Source organism: Parus major, chromosome 5 (genome assembly GCF_001522545.3).
Source record: "Parus major isolate Abel chromosome 5, Parus_major1.1, whole genome shotgun sequence".
Classification (NCBI taxonomy): Eukaryota; Metazoa; Chordata; class Aves; order Passeriformes; family Paridae; genus Parus; species Parus major.
The window spans coordinates 23,747,254-23,766,999 of record NC_031774.1 but is presented as its reverse complement, the minus strand read 5'-3'; the positions used below and the strand labels follow the sequence as shown (position 1 = coordinate 23,766,999).

At 37.3% G+C, this 19,746-nt stretch overlaps 1 protein-coding gene across 12 annotated transcripts in view; it reads right to left on the bottom strand.

Moving 5' to 3' along the window:
- Positions 1-19,746, bottom strand: part of PHF21A (PHD finger protein 21A) — a 133,540-nt gene that overhangs the window by 74,976 nt on the left and 38,818 nt on the right. For 6 of the 12 annotated variants that reach the window (XM_015631075.3, XM_015631079.3, XM_015631072.3 and 3 more), the window contains exons 4-5: positions 19,608-19,640; positions 17,424-17,510 (exon numbers count right to left, since the gene is read on the bottom strand). In XM_015631075.3, coding sequence (XP_015486561.1) covers positions 17,424-17,510; positions 19,608-19,640 — 120 coding nt within the window. The remainder of the gene's footprint in view (positions 1-17,423; positions 17,511-19,607; positions 19,641-19,746) is intronic. The other 6 variants (XM_033514905.1, XM_015631078.3, XM_015631080.3 and 3 more) reach the window with 1 other exon arrangement.

The window sequence follows — 19,746 nt, the reverse complement described above, 5'->3', positions numbered from 1 at the left end:
CTATATTACCCGAAATCCCCAATTTCTGCAAACTTTACTAGCATTCAGTGTGACGGATTATGAAGCCACACGCTACCCCATCATCTTTCACTGTGTTGCTTGGAGGCTCTCTCTCCTTCTGTATAGCCTGCACAAGACTGTGTGTTCTGCAGTCAATTCACACATCTCACTGAACAGCGAGAGCACATATCTAGGCCCACAGCAGGGGGGTTAATTAACTGTGTAAGGGACAGAGCTGGCTCTAGAGTTATCTTTTACATGTATACAGAGAATAAACTGAGTTGACACTCAGGGGGAAATGCAGTAAGCTTTGCACTCCTCACGTTCTCATAAAACTACACTAATTTAAAAAAATAAATACATGTTTAGCAGCAGCTCTAGATCATACCTGAGTAAGAAGAATCCCATCTGAAACACTGACAATGGAACACTCAGTTTAAGACTCTTTTCAGACTGGAATAAGACCTTGCAGATGGACAAATGAAAACATTTATCTCCTTGTCATAGCACCTGTTTAGATCTATTGCATTTAATAAAGGTTGGATGCACAGGAGAGAGGCATTGGTTGCTTATTTTCACACTAAGCTAGCAGACAATACAGTAACAAAAAATATTTGCACACATAACCCTTCCTTTTGGTGTTAGTGCCAGCAGAGCTACAGCAATGTTAATGCCCTGAAAAAGTTTTAGAAAAAAAAACAACAGTGTTTTCAAAACATCTTCCTAAAGCACCGCAATGGACGGGGCTGTCCATCCCAGGAAAATAAATTGTCAAATATACAAGTGAACATATTAAGACTGATGGCACATGCACTGACATCAGACAGGGATACTAAGTAATACAAATGGGAAAACAACATATACTTCCATTCAAATAAAGCGAGCCCAGTCAATCAATCCTTTTGGGAGAGTGGCATCACTCTGTATTCATGAAGTACGTATGTGCTTTGAGCTGGGAGTTGTAGTAGATGACCTCTTTAGCTCCCTTTGTACCTACACATTTCAACTTACCGCATCAAAACACCAATTTTGGTATCAGCCCAGAATGAACATTAGAAATATAAAACTTGCATTATATGCTCTTGAGTATACCCCAAGCCTGAACTTCTCCATCTTTTTCACTTTTCTGTCTCATAACAATCTTATTTCTTAGAGGCATAACTCACTTCCAAGAAGCATCCTACAGGAGTTTATGTCTCCAGAGTCAAACTATGTGCTCTATTAACAGTGCACTTTGAGGAGGGTGAAATAGAACAAATATAAGCCTGGGTCAAAGGATGTAACAAAGCATACCCCCACATAGTGAGCATCTCTGAGATGATCTAATTTGTGATATCTAGACTGTCTGACAATGGGAAGAGAATTTTCTTCAAGTTTCTTTTTTCATTGTAGTGGTTGTGGTAGCTTGGTAGGGTAGAAAGGAATTTTTGGAGTGTTTTTAAGCACCATTATGTTAGTCTTTGTCATTTACAAATGACTTCTGGTTTGTCCAGGAACATCCTGACTGCATCAGCATGAAGCATGTTTAAAGTTTCACAGATGTCTTTCTCCCTTACCCACACCCTGCTATCATTTAAAGCAATTATGATGTGAATCGTGCAGGGAGCAGAGGAGCAGAAAATTCAGAAACTGCCCTGCTTGGAAAAAGTAGAAGGCCTCTTCTAAGTGCCTGCCCTGAAAGGTAAATTTTAATTAAATCAGAATGCCTATATTCTCATGCTTTAGCATTATTTGAGTATCTTGAGTATTTTTTTTTAAAATCAAGAGAGAAATATCCTAAGAATAACTGTAACATATTAATCTAAAATGATGCTCTACACAACATTGGACTGAACTTACCATCTAAAACTCTTTATTCTAGAAGTTATTTTGGTAAGCCATAATTCTAGCTTTCTGTTAAACACAGCTACACTTTGAAACATGAGTGCAGAGAAATTGTCTTCCTCGGTAGCTCAATCACTACTTAAATTTAAAGTCTAAAAGAAAAATCAAAGCCATCTCTGCTGTGGTAGTTTGACCATGGCTGGTCACCAGGTACCCACCAAAGCTGCTCTGTCAATCCCCTTGTCAGCTGAACAGGGAAGAGAGAAAATATAAAGAAAGTGTCATGGGTCAAGCAAAGGACAGGGAGAGATCACTCACCAATTACTGTCATGGGTAAAATTGACTCAACTTAAAGAAATTAAATTTAATTTACTACCAATGAAATCAGAGAAGGATAATGAAAAGCAAAATCAAATCTTAAAAACACTGTCCTCCTACCCCTTCCTCCTTCTCAGACTTAATTCTATTCCTGATTCTCTGTCTCCTTCTGCCTTGAGACGCAGGGAGATGGGAATGGGGGTTATGGTCAGTCCATCACATGTAGTTTTTGCTGGTGCTTCCTCAAGGGGAGAACTCCTTCTCCTGCTCCAGTGTGGGGTCCCTTCCACAGGAGACTGTTTCACAAATTTCTCCTTCCTACAGTGCATCACAAACTGCTCAGAGTAGGTCCCTTCCATGGGGTGCAATCCTTCAGGAATGCATTGCTCCAGCATAGATTCCCTGTGAGGTTACAAGTCCTGACAGCAAATCTGCTCCAGCACAGGCTCCCTTCTCCACAGCTACACAGGTCCCACCTGTGTGCAGGGCTTCTTGGGGTCCAGCAAGGGCTTCCCACAGGATCACAGCCTTCTTTCAGGTTTCTGCTTGCTCTGACATGGGCTTCTCCACAGGTAGATCCCTGCTCCACTGGACGCCTCCATGGGCTGCAGAGGCACAGCCTGACTCACCATGGTCTGCACCAAGAACTTCAATGGAATGCTTGCTCCAGCACCTGGGGCATCCTCTGCCCCTCCTTCTTCACTGACTTTGGAGTCCGCAGAGCTATTTCTCTCATACTTTCTCACTCCTCCCTTCTCTGGCTGCAATCTTCTTCTGCACAACAACTTTATTTTTTCCCTTCTTAAATGTGTTAACCCAGAAGCACTACTACCATTGCTGATGGATTCAGTCTCAGCCAATGGCAGTCCATCTTGGAACTGGCTAGAATTGTTTTATTGGATGAAGGGGAAACCTCCAGTAAATGCTCAGAGAAACCACTCCTGTAGCCTCCCTGCTACCAAAATCTTGCCATGCAAAACCAATACAACCCAGATGTCCCAAACAAATAGCTTTACTGTTATTTAAGCTGAATGAATGCTGAAGAACTTAAAGGAAAAAAACACCCTTGTTTCTATTCCAATTCACACATAAAAAACAACCCAACAATTTTTATCCAAGCTCAGAGTACAGGACAAATTCTCACTGTAGCTATGTGTAAGACCACTGAAAAGAAAAGAACTGCTAAAAACTCACATCCTCCTAGGCAGAATTTACCAGCTTCCTCCTTTTTTATAACTGGGCAGCAGAAGTGAAGATAGGCACAGTGGGCCACCATTTAGGTCTGATTTTCCGTTGTTTATTAATTGTTTTATTCAAAGCCAGAAGTTAAGCAATAAACAAGGACTTTGACTGTGTAAGATTTCAGATACCTCATTGCTTCCTGCTTGGACCTACTACACATGATCTATATAAACCCTCAGGATTTGCAACATAAGCTCTCAAGCAGAACTTAAAAGTTCTGTCTCCAACTAATTCAGTTTGAAATTTGCTTAACAAAAATCATAATGCTGTAAGAAATCAGGTTGCTCTCTGCTGTCAGCTTCCAGAAAGTCTTCTCAGTTGTTCTTTGTATACACAACTCAAGTTACAGGAATTCAGTTCTTCAAAGAAGACTCAAGAACTACTTTAGATTTCTTTTTGTGCTTCATCTTCATATTTAAAGTGTTAGGTAATACTCAAAATAGTATCAATTGTGACAAACAAAATACAAAACTTCAACAGAAATTTTCCATATGCATTTATCTCCATCCTCTATACTTCAGTTCCAGTCATTTGGGTGCACTGCTATTGTTGTGCCTGGTTCATGCATAGGGCTACTGTGTGGATCAGCTATTCCAGTGGGAGAAGCAAGAGAGACACAGCCTACCTTCCCTTCTGCCATTTAAGAGCTGCAGGTATATTTACTGGATCTGCATCCCTGAAAAAGGGAGACTACCGAGCCACAGACTGGGTTTAAAGCTGTGGTTACACAGCTGTTTGGTCCAGGATAAATACAGCTGTCAAATGAAAACAATGATCCACCCTTTGTTTCAGTCCTTCCTTTCTGCTACTTCTCTTATGCCAACGGCTGCGTTCATTAAGCTGCACACAGGCCAAGTGAGCAAAAGGGATCATGCTGAAAAACTGGCACATGTCATAGATAGTCTTCGGTGTAACTTTTTGACTCCAGTCACAGCACAGCAACATGAGCACTAGTTCCACCACAAGGGAGGGGCTGAAGTCAGCAGCTAGACCAGGCAGGAGGACAGGTCACATCTTTCATGGCAGCTGTCCAATTTGAAGCATAATCAAAGTGACCATATAATCACAACCTACAAAATTATAAGGTATGAGATACTAACTCAGTTTTGTCTCTGAAATACAGTGAATTAGATGCCTTGGAAGCACAGTGCTGGAACCACTGACTCCAGAGGAAGACAACATAAAGAAGTGCAATCTGACTTTCCTCATTTCTGCACAGTGCTTCAGTAACTCCACATAATGACACTACAAAGTGTTAACATCAGCCCAACCAAAGGATGTTCTTAGATATTTCTCAGCAACCTGCTTACAGTCTTTCAAGGACCATTAGGAAAAGACAAAAAAAATAGCAATTTTTAAAAAGCAACCTTGGGGGGTATTTTCTGTGTAAGTCAAGCATTAATTTAAAAAAGTAGGTACTTCTCTAGTCTGAGATACCCAAGGCCTGATACAAAAATAGAAAGTGCAAAAGCTTCTTTAAGAAACATTTATGTTCCATAATGGGCAACATAGACAGAAAATAACTCTTTCTATGCCTTGTATACCACATATCAATTAAATGAGCTATGGAAATGTACTCAGCCCTACAAAATAAAATATTTCAAAACAGTCTGCATTTTTTAGGGCAGGCAAGGTAACAGAATGCACTGTGGGAAAAAAGATACATTTAAGGATACTTTCTTTTTACTTTGTTTTCTAGAGAACTTAATTGGACTCTTTACCAAAACAGTTTATATACAAAAGTTAAATTACCTGAAACCTTATGGTAAGCCATTTTTATTTCTTATCATACTACCTTTGCTACCCATCATCTTCACATCTTTCCCAGCACACCGAAAGCACAGGCCTTCTTTGGGGTCATTTCCCAGTTGTAAAACCACCACAGCATACAACAGTGCAAACAGGATATGGCACAAGCTGCATCATCCTTTCAGCTGATGCATCCCTCCCTCTCTCCAAAGACTCTCCTCTTTGCTGACTTCCATAAATAGTAAAAGGGCTGCAAAAAGGGCTTCATCTCCAGTGAAAAGGAACAGTACAGGCAGGGACAATTGTAAACACGTGGCACAGTTGGGCAGCTTCCCTTAAAAGCAGGTATGAAAGCAGAAATGGACACTGGGAAAGACCAAGCAAATAGAAACTAGATGGGCAAACAGAATGGCAACTGCTCTGAAGAGCTGAGAGTGCACTTGGGTGTAACTGCTCTTACAATCCGAACCCAAGCACCAGGGGCAAAACTTTGTCTTTTGGTATCAATCAGCACCTTATGTCATGACTTTTTTCAATAATGGAGAGGAAGCTACAGCCAGGATACAAATGCTGCGCACCAAACACCAGTAAGGCAGACAAAGACCATGTGAGAACAGGCCAAGCTCCTACAAAACCTTCAACTCCAAGTACACATACCCCAATACCCAAACCCATTGATAAGAAAAAAGACCCAGAGGCAACACTACGCTTAGTGAAAACTTTCTCCCCAAAGCTAGCTGCTAATGGTCCTGCCTTCCTCACTTTTGGTTCAGACACACTTCTGCCTCTGTTCTGGTCCAAGCTAATTGGATTCATCTTTCAGCCTGACACAGCAGCAGCTACCAAGTCTTAGTTTACAGTTTATTAAGTGAGCCCAGGATTATTATAGCACACAGCATTTCTGCATGGCCTAGAATGAAATTAAACTTTGTTAGAAAATTTAACTTTATAGAAATTTATACAATTAATTTTCAAAATATTAGGTGGGGAGGGAGGAGGCAAGGGATCTGTTTGCAGAGATTTATTGGCTATCCCAACCTGTTCAAGAGAGCATGGACATTCTATCCTGTGGGTTGTGGGTAAAACGTAATGAAAATGCCCAAACAAACAAGAAAATACCACCACCACATGCATCAAAGTGGGGTAGATCTTTAATCAACAACTGATTTCTCCTTTCATACAGAAGTTTATGAGACACTGTCTAATCAATAAGTCAAACCCTGCATTTTCAAGGAAAGGACTTTAAAAAGATCTTAGAGTATTTAATATGGGTTCATACATGTAACTAAACCCAGAAAAACCTCTAGGACCGTAAGCGCTAAGATGAACTTTTTGTCTCAGCATTTTCTAGTCCTAATCAGCATTTTGTAAGAGCAGATCATTAATATTTTAAAGACAAATAAAGGATGTAATGAAATTTTGGAGACATCTGACCCACTAAAATATTTTTGAAAGCTAAGGCTCAAAATGACTGTATGTGTGTCAGTTAAGTGGGTCTCCTGCTAACTCAGGAGAGGTCAGAAGGGAAGCTAAATGCTCTCTACTAAATGCCATCATACACACAGTGTTTAAAACACACTATTCTAAACAGAGAAATTTAAAAGCTAGCAAAACAGACACCATTCAAGATAACTAAGTGAATTATGAAGGTGAAGAGGATTCCACCATCTGCAAAGCTTCAAATGATCAGCAATTTTCATTCAAGAAACCTTTGAATAACTTGGAACCCACAAAGATTATTCTCAGAAGTACATCAATTTTAGTTCCACATAGCTAAAACCAAATGATGTAAACCCATTATGAAATGATGGAATAAAGTGTTTACATCACTTAATACAGTAAAAGGAGATAAGCAGGATAAAGAAAGAGGAAAGGGAAAAACCTGTTTATTTACCCTTTATTTTCTAAAAAGTGCTACCTAGATTACTTCATATGCACCATGCAGCACTGCCAGTGCTTTCAGAGCCAACCTGACTATTGTAGGGGATGTACAAGTTTATTAAATACAAATTCTTGTTCTAAAGGAATTTAGTTTAAAAGTGGCACTTCCATCCAAAACTAAAAAGCAGAATAAAAGAAATGCAGAATTTCAAATTGGAAACTTTGGTCTTGAGTGTGAAGATTGGAACTGCCTCTTGCTATTCAAATATAAACCCAAGCATATCATACATGGACTTAAATGTACTAATGCCACATTGCAGTCCAAGGTGATTTTACCATAAACAGTTACACTGTATTAATGTCTCATATAGTGTTACACCCCTGCTGCAGGGTCTTCCTACATAAAACTTTGATTATTGCCTGCAGTCTTAAAAGAAAAAGGAAGGTTTAGGGATACAGAACTTGATATATTTTTATACTACCATAATGCACCTTTCTACAGCAAATGATAAAAATAATGCATTTGGCATTTACTACAAAGACACAACAAAACTATCAGCTGTGCTGTTACCTGGTTTACTCAGGAAAATGTATTGCAGAGCATCAGTAAGGTACACCCAGGTAGTACAGCTGTTTCCAAAAATGTTTGGCTACTTATTTCCTCTCTTCTAAGTACTCTGATTTTATGACTAATATTACACCTAGCAATTCTGGGGACCACAATAAAAACAAAAAAACTGTTTGCAGATCCATCCAGCTGGCAAGCTAGTTTGCCCAACAGACCATTTTTCTTGTCTGCTGTTGGTGAGACCACTTGACTTCCTTCAGCACCCAGAGACATTTGCATTCTAAGTGTCAATTTCTGTGGGTTCTTGAAGTTTTCTCTCTATAGCTCTCCATGTAAGTGGGATTTAAAGGCCTTCTGATTGCTAGTCTAAGAAGAAGACTAAATGAAAAGCTGAAGAATAAAAATGGCATCATATCAGTGCTTACTGAACTCTAGCCATAGGATTTATTAGATTTTAAAATCTGAAGTGACACTCACTGAGGGCCTGACCCGATGCTCCTGTTAGCAGGAGACACACATAGCTCTAAACAAAAGGTTGTAGAGAATACTCAAGAACACAAATTGATCTGCAAATCCATAACTCCCACATTTCATAACTAAAAGCCCTCTCCAAAAAATCTTTCCACTACCAGATCAAAACTGAATTTATAGTATCTGCATTTCTCATTTAACTAAACTGTATTTTGCTCAAAAATTAAGACCTTTGCAGAAATTTCATTCTTGATTTTTGAAATTGTCAGAAACAAAGCTGTGTAACTGTTTGAATGCATTTAATTTGAGAGAAATTACTGTGTCTCTCATCAATTCTCTGTAACTGCTATAAATTCCAAATCTATTTTGTGATAGTAAGTCTCAGTGAATATTTGAAGGTAATTAATACACTAACATACTAATAAACTAAGTTTCCAAGTTTCAAACAGAACAGTACCTTTAGGCTACAAAACTTTAATTGCCCAGCAGACAAATATTCAGAGCTTCATGTACTAGGATGCTATAAACTGCTTTCTCCAAATTATTTACTTGGAGAATGGGATACATCTGTTTCTTGAGATATATGACAAAATTTAGAATGCGTTGGAGAACCCAAGAACCTAATTTTGTCTAAGTTGATTGCTGAAGCATTTATTACTAGACCAAAGGTGTGAGTGGAGCCTTTGATGCTAGAAAGCTGCTGACAATCATGCACTTCCACAGCACTCTAGGCTGGCCACAACTCTAAAGAACCAACTGCTGCTCTGAAAAACTGCCATACTAGACTGAAAATGAAGCAATTTATAAAGAGAGTGAATGGATATGGAGCAAGACTCCACAGGCCTAAATGCTGCCAAGTATTCAAATTTTCAGAAGTCTAAAATAAAAGGATAGTCACTTGCTGTTCTGCAGAACATCAGGCAGCTCTAAAGCATCTATCTCAAAAATTCATATCACGTATTATAGTTCCGATGTAATTTTTTTGTTTTCAAAGGAAAAATAAGATAAACAAGTTCTGCCTTCTACAAACAGTACAATCACTGAGGGTTTTCTCATTGAGTAATGAGAAAAACGGCTCATTTCTCTTTGCTACACAGGGCAGTCTGGGTTCAACTCTTTAACACACTAATGGCCATTTACTATTGACACATTGCCAACATTTTACTGAGGAAACTTTGAGAAAGAAAAGGCAGGGGGGGAAAAACAGTAATTATAACTTCTTAACTGTTTCTAACTTACCTCACCTAACTCTGGAGGGAGGGACAAAGAAGATATGCTCATCAGAACTCAAGGGCTTTCTCCCTACTAGCTTTTAAAAGTCTACTGTAAGAAGACACTTAAATTAAAAAGAGACAGAATAGAACAAGAGTTCTTTTTCATAGAACACATCAGATAAACTCTGTAGGGAAACGGAGTAGTGAACTGAAGCCTAATCTTCCTCGTAGTTTTTTATAGTCAGAGTGAGAGTTGCCTTCACAAAACCAACACAGAATGGTTAAAACTTATGTTCCCTTGAAGTGCCTCCACCACTCTACTGATCCCCCACATTTGGACTTCATTTCAGCAAAATTTCTGTCAAATTCTGCAGTCACCATAGTCTAAATCAACCTCTCACATTACTATTAGTGGGGAAAATTGAAGAAGACCCCTTGCACTTCGCTACCAGTTTTGACAAACTTAGGACAAAGGAAGAGATAAAGAGAAGCTCAAAGAATAATGGACCTACTTAAAACAAAAACAAAACCACATCAAGAAAACCTACATTTTGTGTGGCCACCACCTATCTTCCCTGACACTATGTCAAATGTCTCTGCTATCTTGCGATCTAACAGCAGGGGAAAAGTCACTCTAAAGAGATCATACACTTTCTGGAGTTTCTGAAGGACAGAACAAGTACTTGAAAAGTTAGCACAGAAGTGAACAGAATACTGAAAGTGACTCTATATAATGACCAGAAATAGGTGAATTCACATTGACTTGGCCCATATTTGAAGAAAATAAAACACTCTGAATTCCATTAACAGAAAATGTGTACCAGATTATCACTTCAGTGAACATCAAGGTTTTCTAAGGATGAAGACTGCATTCTCTGCCTCCAACAGTGCCAATATAGAAAAGAAAGCACAGAGACTTCATCAAACTCTGTGAAGAGCATTTTAACCTTTTAATACTTCAGGTTTGTTCACCCTTTAAGCCCTTCAAGAATACCACAGTCTCCACAAAAAAAATGAGGAATAAAAATCCATAGTGAGAATAATAAGGACAGACAACACTTAGTTAGAAAAGTGAAACCCCAAAAAATCTTTATAGAAAGTGTATGCTCATTTGGCCCACTCACACTTCCCTAATATGCCATCTCTCTAAATCACTTCCAGAAAGGTGTATTTCCTCTTTATTTGTCCATCACAAAGGACATTTAGTCCACCTGTAAAAGCCACTACAGTTAACAGAAAACAATTCCAAACTAGCATTATAGAAGCAATGCAACATTATCACATCCATCTCAGTCTTTTTCAAACCTATTCACCAAAAGTTGAACTGAGTGGTTCCTCAATGCCTTATGAGGGTGTAACACATGACCCATATGCGGGAAAACAGCACCTAATACTGTCTACCCAACTCAGTCTTGTTCTCGGTGTAGAACCAACAAAGAAGATAATATTTAGTAATAGAACTATTTTAGCCCATGGCTGTACTACAGTCAGTAACTGACAGCACAAAAAACATCACATTTCAGGAAGTGGCTTATTTTTGAATCAAGTACCAGGCAGCAGAGAGCAAACAGCAGAGACAAGCTTTTGCCTGTATTCTAAACATTGGACACACTGTCTTTCTCTCTTCTCCTTTCCAAAACTCAACACACTTCAGAAAAGCTGGGGACCAAATAATTCTGATAGCAACCAAAGATCTGTAAGGCTCTGAAAAGCAGATCTCTGGATTTGATTACTTTTCTAACTTGTAATAAATCAAAATACTGTTTCTGTGGCTGTGAGGTTGTTCCACTGAAGCATGGAGAACAGAGCAGAATGAACTACTTTAATCTGTTTTAACTTATAAAAATTCATTAGTAGATTTAATCCCTTTTCCCAGCATCCAACCAAGAGGCATTTAAGGGTGCTATACAAAACAGCCTAAATCCCAGTCATCATCATCTAATGCTTCGCTTGTCTTCCCTTCAAGTATAAAAGGGAAAAGGGAATAGTAGGCCTTGAAATAACCACTGATGTGTGAGGTTATCCGGCAAGTCAAAACATGCAGAAGCATCTAATAAACAACTCTCTCCATCAGTAGGGGATTTTCAAGGAAATACTGTCATTTAATTGCCCATTTTCTATCTACAATGTTGATTTTCAAGCAAAGCAGGCTATTTTGGAGCTATGCCCTGGCTTATATGAAGATGAAAGATGTATCCAAATAGGTTCAATTAAAAAAGTTCTCCAGCTGCCTCCAAATCTGGCTTAAATACAACACGAACTCAAAAATTAAAAGTTGATCTGGAAAATCAGTGCTGAGGGAAAAGTAGCAGGGGAGAGGTGTGGCAAGTTTTTCTTCTGTTTCATGACATCACAAAATGGTCACTTACATTTCCTAAATTGAGTTACTCCAATGTTAATTTTTGCATATGTAATATACATTAAGTTCACAAACCAACAGTGAGAAGCCTAGGTGGAGTTCCATTAAGAGAAGAATGGGAAATCCAAGTTTACATGCCAGTATGGGTTTAATCATGATTTAAGCTTTATAAAAGGTCTGAGACAGCTTAGCAATATTTCAGTCATATACAAATGATCATAACGTCAGTTTTGCAAGAGAATTTGGGGCAAAAGAGGCAGCAGGGAGAGATGCATCCACTCTGCCTATCTACAATCATCTGTGCAACATCCAAAATTTGCTTCAGACAGTATATCTTGAGAATATGGAAAATGATAACTTAATGAGAAGCCATTATATTCACATTTTCACACAATATTTGGATGCAAATTAAATAAATACCAAGGATTAAAATAGTAAGCTTATGCAGATTTTTCAAATATTCACCTCTAAACAGGTGCTGTTCACACCGATCAGAGGGTTCAAAAGGATCTGACAATTCACTGAGGCAGTTAACTTACTTTTCCTTGTGTCCAGATAGACCAGTATCTTTTTGACAGGAAAAAATTACTGACTACTTCAAACCATCTAAGAAAGATTCTACAAACAGGTTTTTTTCATGTATTTTACGACTGCTTTATAAACAGTTGGCATAAATGGATGCATGCAGTTACATGCAAATTAGCATATCTTTATCATTCAAGCCATTTACTTAAAAAAGACCAGTGTTTAGTAATATGTACAGTTCCAGATAAACAACTGGAACTGAAATTAAGCATCACCTGCCTCAAGCTATTAGAAACAAAATGTTCATATGGCATATTTGCAGGCTTGATCCATTACTGACAGAATAACTGGCATTTTAATATGCCCTCAATAAATTGTGGAGAAAGGAGGTATCAGAAACTCCAGACAAAACTGGCAGGAGTAAGCAGTGACTTTATTATTTATTTCCAGATTTTTAGGCCTAAGTTCTGATGGTGTTCATCAGGTATATCTACAACACACAGGCATACCTTACCTACCTTCTTATGCACAAGCATCAAGTGCTCTTTCCTAGCAGTTAACTGTACCCAGTTTCCCTTCTGCTCTCTAGCTTTCTTGAGCTTACATTCCTCTCACCAAAACACTGCTGCTTCTCTTTACAGAATATGATGGAACATGTTTCAGGTACAATTTGCTGATAATGTGCTCAAAAAGCCTGCATAAAAATTCACTTTACTATGATTGACATCTGTTCAAGAAGAACAGTCTCATAGGATGAATTTATGCACATTACCAATCTTTTCATTACTAAGTTATGGTACCTGTAATAAATATAGCAACAGTAATGCTTAAAAGCTATTCCTGACAGTTTCTGGAAACTTAAATAACAAGTTTCCTTTGTCAATCTAATTCTCATGTTTACTTTCATTCAACTATACAAAACTATGGTTAAATTACTCTGCCATTTTTTATATCTATCCCAAATCCCTTTTCTAATTACTTGCTATTTAGTGGTAAGGTTAAAAGGACTCTCACCCTGAACATACAGGACTTAGAATAACCTCATATATCTCAATGTGCTCTAAACTCTAAATCTAAGCAAAATTCACTAGATTTGCCTATTCATAATAATAAAATTGTTTTTATGGTGTGCATTTTTTCTAATTATATTCCACAGTTTCAACTGCTCTTCACAATAAAGAATGTTAGAAGTTTTTCCACCTATGAAAAAATCAAACCACAAGTATCTTCAAATAGCATATATATGCTGGCAACTATTTTTGATTACTTTTTCCTGCATATATACAGTTCTTCAGAAATCAAAATAACAAAGGGATTCACTTTATTATTTCCATGTCAAGAGGAAATACATTAGAATAAAAGTCTAGTTTTTACAACACTACTCTTAAAGATTCAATGAATTTTGCTGCAACTACAGGAAGAGACATTTCCATTTTATTTACAAATATAAAGGAAAGAACTATGTGATTTCTTTTGTATGTGCTTATCATCATCATCCTTTTATCAGAGAGTCAAAAGACTATTTGTGTAAGCTTTCTTTCACATTTAAGACAGAATATTGCTCTAACTTTTCCAGGAGATTGTGATGAGGACACATCCTCTTTCTCTGACACAATATTGCTAAAAAAAAACCACATTCTTTTGCTGCCCAGATGACCTCTTCCTTGTCTTTGAAATAAAGTACCATTACGATACATACTCAATCATGATATATCTGTAAGATAATCTGTAAGTTTTTTGTTTGTTTTTTTTTTAATTAACTATGTGGGATAAGAGGCAGAAGTAAAGGTACAACTTCAAGATTACATCCCTCCCTCCTTTATGCTAGCCCTTCTCTACCTCAGCTTTCACCAGTGTCACTGGTAACAATTTCCACCCCACCTCCCCAAATCAATTAAGAAAAAAGTATACACTAATAAACTTCCTCATGGAAAAATTAAAAAAAATACATTCTTTAAGTTTTTGTATTGTAAAGAGTGTATTTAACCCAGACAAAAGCTGAGTGGTGCGAAGTAATTGTGGGTAAAATTTCTACAAATCAGAATGCCAAGAGAAGACACTATTGTAGAATAAAAAGCAAAGATAAAATGTGCTAAGACTGTGACTTTCTTCCCAAGATGTGAAAACACAGAAAAAAACAGTGCTCCAAAGTAACAGAATTAATTCACATTTACAACCTAACCATAGATTTGGCAATTACAACTGCTCTGAAAATGTTACTCTTGACTTTTTTGTTGAAAAGGGGTGTGGGGAAAGAAAGCGGAAACCATTTTTAAAACCAATGCGTTCAGAGTTTCCAGACTGCAGCTGTCACATTTATAGCTGACGAGCAAGACTATTAAACTGAATTCCCCTTATAGCCCATAGATTAGAAAATAAGTAAACATAGTTTAGAACTCTGTGAAAGTAATACAAAGAGACTAGCAGAAGAGAAATCTGCTAGTCTGAAGAATTCGAGCTTACTGCCCTTCAAATGCAAGTTATCTTCAAGTAACTTTTTGCAGTTTTCCTTTCAAGTGTTAGCACACTCAGTATACATCGCTGCATCGTCTCTCAGGTGTAACAAATCAAAGCCTTTCTTTTCACCTCTGACATTTTCAAAAAACTTATGAATATATGACATACCTTACGCTGTAAGAGTTCAACCCTGCAACAGCTAACATTTTTTTTTAGGTTTAAGCCTACACACTGTACAGCCTACTTGCTTTCTTTTTGTCCTTTGCCAGATCTCCTCAATTTCACAAACTTCTGAACAGAAACTGTCATTATTAATTCTCAGCAAGACACCTAAGCCACTATGAATCACTGCAGCGACTGGCAGCAAGTGTTGGCACTACTCTCACAATGCTTCAGAAACGGAGGGAAGTCCTAAAGCAACTAAAAGCTTTCAGCTAAACCTACCGCTGACTGGGTTCTTGCACAAGTCTTCATCCAACTTCATTAAATAAGAGAGCAAAGAAAAAGCATTCATTAGGATGACATAACATTTCACAAGCCAGAAATATTTCATTACTCTGCCTCTCTAACACCAGCATCTCAGCTCCATGTCTCCAAGCAGGGACACCACACAGGCTAGAACTTAAGTTTCTCAATTAAAAGTTTTCTTCATTAAAAGCTTATCAAACAGTGATCATTATGAATCTTATAACTGTTCACAGTGGGGCTGGGCCCTCAGAGTTTATTCATTGGGTATCATCAGAACTACTTGGCTCTAAACAAGATTACAGATGTTGCACCCCTTCTTAACACAAGGACTGCACAATGTAAACCATTATTTTTACTGTGAAAAACTGCATATTTCTCCATGCTGTGTGAAAATAAAATACTGATTTATATTCTACCCATAAAGCAGTTGATAATAATGATTTTTCCTGAAGAGAAGTGAGAGTGAAAACAGAAAAAAGGGCTTTGTTGTAGTCACCTCAGTCGAGGTGCTGTTCAACTGCATTGCTAAACCACAGATTTCTGTACAACAGATTCCTGCAAATAAAGAGGGAGTGAGCACTTCTCTGCACAGGGAAGTTGTAGCTCTTTTCATTGAATTTTAGCAGTCATACTACTTTAACAACATTATCATCTGGAACACTGGCAGCTTTGCAGTCCAGTGGTAGAGATAACAAAACATTTAAACTTCAACAATCGTAGAGAAGTCCACGGTTGTTCTGATAATCAAACCCACAAAAATACAAAGAAGCAAACTATGTGACTTCATATGGACTGTATTCACTGTGTGGTAGAAGTAAAATCAAAACTTTTTCAATATCTTTTGGAAACTTATCCCATGTTCATCCCATGAACAAGTGAGCTTTGAATTCAATAGGAAAGATATAGCTCCTTTACTAGTGATGCAAAATTAAAAAAAAAAGTTAGTATAGACTATTCTGCAGCATAACGTCAGAGAATTATAAATACAAGTTTAAAAGTTATGGTAGGATGTATTTGCTTTCTCACATTCCACTCAGTGTCTCACCGCGTGTCCGTGCTCATCATGTGAACTGGTAGTCAATACAGCTTGCTTCATGGCATCAAGACAAGCTCATTTTGAAATTACCATGGGCATCCAGAGCTTACCAGAGAATCCTGAAACAGCTTGCTGTGAGACATAGCCACATGCAGAGGCTCATGCTGGTTTTAGAGAATAAATCATCTTCAAGAGAGGCATGCTATCACATCAGCGAAACCTCAGTTTTTGTTGAACTACTGTTCTCATTAAAAAATCATTTTCCTTATTATCCTTACATGTTTCATCCTAGATTCATTGTTCCCTGATTAAGGCATACTATAATTTTTTCAGTAAACAAAATTTCTAGATAAATGTTAATCACTGTCTGGCCATTTTTGTAGGGATAGTAATACTCAAAACAGACCACATGCAGCTAGTAACAGATGAATTGAGGTATCTAGTTGAGGTACCTAGTTGTGACACTCATGCATTTTACCAATGCTCTAACATTTTTCCCTCTTCAAAGGTTTAATCTATTGATGTAATTTGGATCCATTATTGACATATTAAGCAATACAATTAAGGGATTGCTTAAGTCAGTCAACTAGGGACGGGATGGTGTGGTGTATGAGGGGCTTGTGCATGTGTTGCTCTTTTATGTTTTTAAAAACAAAAGTGAGAACAAGTTTTGGAGATATCTCAATATTACGTATTCTTCTTCTTGTTATTCACAAGGCCCATGCTCAAGTTCAACAATCTTTCTATTAAGCATTCAGTTGTAATTATTAATCATACTTTAGAGCTGTCAAACAGAATTCCTACCAATGGCAAACATAAGACAATTGTGGTGTAACTTCTCATGGTAAAAGCATCCAACTAATTTTCAAATTGTCTATTAAGTACTCATAACTGACATATATTTAGTTGGTCTTGACACTAACAAAAATTCCAGCATACTCACCCATATACACATTGTGGGCCTACTAAGTCAAAATCTAAACATTTGCCTAAACCAGAATGGTGGAGTTTAAAAGTTTCAAGATAATAATGAAAAAGTGACAAAATTTATTAATTTTTCCATAACCCTTAATATAAAATGTTAGTTTCAGCACAAGAAAAATTGCTATAGCTTCCACTGATTAAACTAGTTTCTTGTTTGATAGACTTACAATAACTCATACTATCCTTTGTTGAGAAATACAATAAAAATCAAAAACGTCTGGTTGCCCACGCTTATTTTTGCACTTAAAGATTTAGCAGCTCTCTTGGAAGCTGGGAAAAGAGACATCTTTAGAATGCAGTGTTAAAAATATATCTCTGTTTCCCTACCTGTTTCTCACTCAGAGCTGTGATTTTGGCTTGAAGTTCATGAAGTTGTTTCTTCAAATCAGCGTTCTGATTAGAAAGAAAAAATATCTGTGAGAAAGATATTCCATTTGTTAACAAAGAGTAGTAGCAGGAAGGTGGGTTTTTTTGTTTGTTTTGTTCTTGCATAGTGTACTACAAATACAGCACCTCTGGATGTACAGCCAATAAAATTGAAATGGCTCAACAAAGCCTTATTTAAGTCACTGAGTACAAGAATAATCAGAGGACCTTTCTAGCACTCAGAGAGATAGACCAGTTTGGAAAGAAGATTTCACAGAAACATCCATTAGTGCTTGTCACATTATAAAGCACATTTGTACATTTCATCAAGTTTACAAAATAAAAATAAAAGTTTGTTAATATGCAATAGAACAGTATCATGCTGCATATAACAGTATGCTATGGTATGTTATCTAAAACATTCTCATCTATGCTACTTATGCAAAGATATTTACACTTAACTGTGTAGAGTATCAAGCATATCTATTAAATCTTACTTGACACATATATCAATTGAAGGCAAACATACATAAGTCCTTACTCCCATGTATGCTTATGCCTTAGATTGTGTTAAAGAGAATTACATTTGCCTTGACACATCATTCATATAAGTACTTTGCTTACAGTAGCACTTTTCTAAGTTTCAGATTTTAAAGCCATAAGCAACACTAGAAAGATGCAGACAGAAAAGAATTTTTACCAGGACTTTTTCTTTTCTACTGAAATTAAAAAAAAAATTTAAAAAAATCTGTCCTTAGTTTAAAACCTGTGAAGCTCTGCAGAAATGTGACAGGGAATCAAGTTTTCCTTAATTTTTCTCCTTTCCCACTTTTTTTGTTCTCATTTATGTTGCAAAGTTTTTATACTAGATTATGCGGGTTTAGTCTGCTAAGCAGAAATATAAAAACATAAAACTAATATAATCACAGGTACTTCAAGCACATTCCCTATTTTTATATTCCTCCAATTTTGAAATGCATTTTGATCTCAGCTTGCAGATAGTCTCTGATTCCAGCAAAACCAGATATTGACCAGTCCTCCTCCCTTCTTCTTGATTCTACTTAATATTCTGGGATAAAAGTGCATTAAGAACATTGGAAACAGGGACCAGATTTTACTTTTCCTGACTCTAGGAACTTTGCATGGCTGCTTGCAGCATGACCTCACTTCAGCAAATATGAACTGAAAGTGAACTGCTCTGCAGACTAATTGTTAGCAGACCTGACCAGCGAATAAGAGCAGCAGATCTTACCCAAATCCCATCAGAATATGAACGTTCAAAAAAACCATATTTTCCAATACACCCTACTTAACCCTCCCTGACAGAGGTTTAACTACCTGAGTGTTATTAAAAGCTGTCTTCTCACTTCACTGAGCTCAGAAAAAAATGTACATTCAGAAAATTACAGGATTTTTACTATTGTGTGGGGATGGAAACTCTTAACAGCAAGCCTCAAGTGAGCGGCCTTTATCCCTCTACTCAACATTTCAGACTGGTTTGAGAGCTCCACAGAACTCCCCATCCAGCATCCAGGAGTGTTTAACTTCTGTACAAGAAAACCCAGGGACCTTACACAGGCACTGGAAAAGGGATGACTTCTGCTGTCTATGCAGGGGGGAGTCCAGTCATCCAACGTCAGTAACTCTGAAACTTCCCAAGGCCAAGTGTCCATTCCATGGACAATACAGGGCTAGTAAGACACTAAGACTGGCAATCTGAACACAACCTTAAGCTATATTGATTGGGCAAAACTTCTTGGACAGAATATCCTCTCTCTTCTTGTACTATGAACCTTCTGATACTCCAAAAAGGAAAAAAGTTATTGCAAATAACAGCAAGTTTAAAAGAGAGCAGTTTCCAATAGAATCAGAAACTTACTGCTCACCTGAACTGCACTGTACCCCAGAAAAGTCCCTTGATTTAAACTATTAAGAATATGTACGAGGCAAAAAGCTCCATAATAGCAAGAATTTTGGTTTTCTTTTAAACAACCCAACAGTCATTGTTCAAAAACTTATGAAAAAGTTTTCTTCTAACACTGCAATAGCAAGGAAGAAGGTGATCCAGAAATATCTAAAACCCTCAAGTTCCATGCACTGTTTCCTGCATTTTTAAGGGAAATGATCCAATATAAAAATAGTTACCTGTGGATCTTGCTTCATTTGGGCAACCAGTTTCTAGAAAGAAAAAAAATGCAACAATACAATGAAGATTTTCATTACAAATCTTGTTGAACAGTTTAAAATTCAGTATTTTTTAAGAACCTTTGTAAAAGCAAAATAT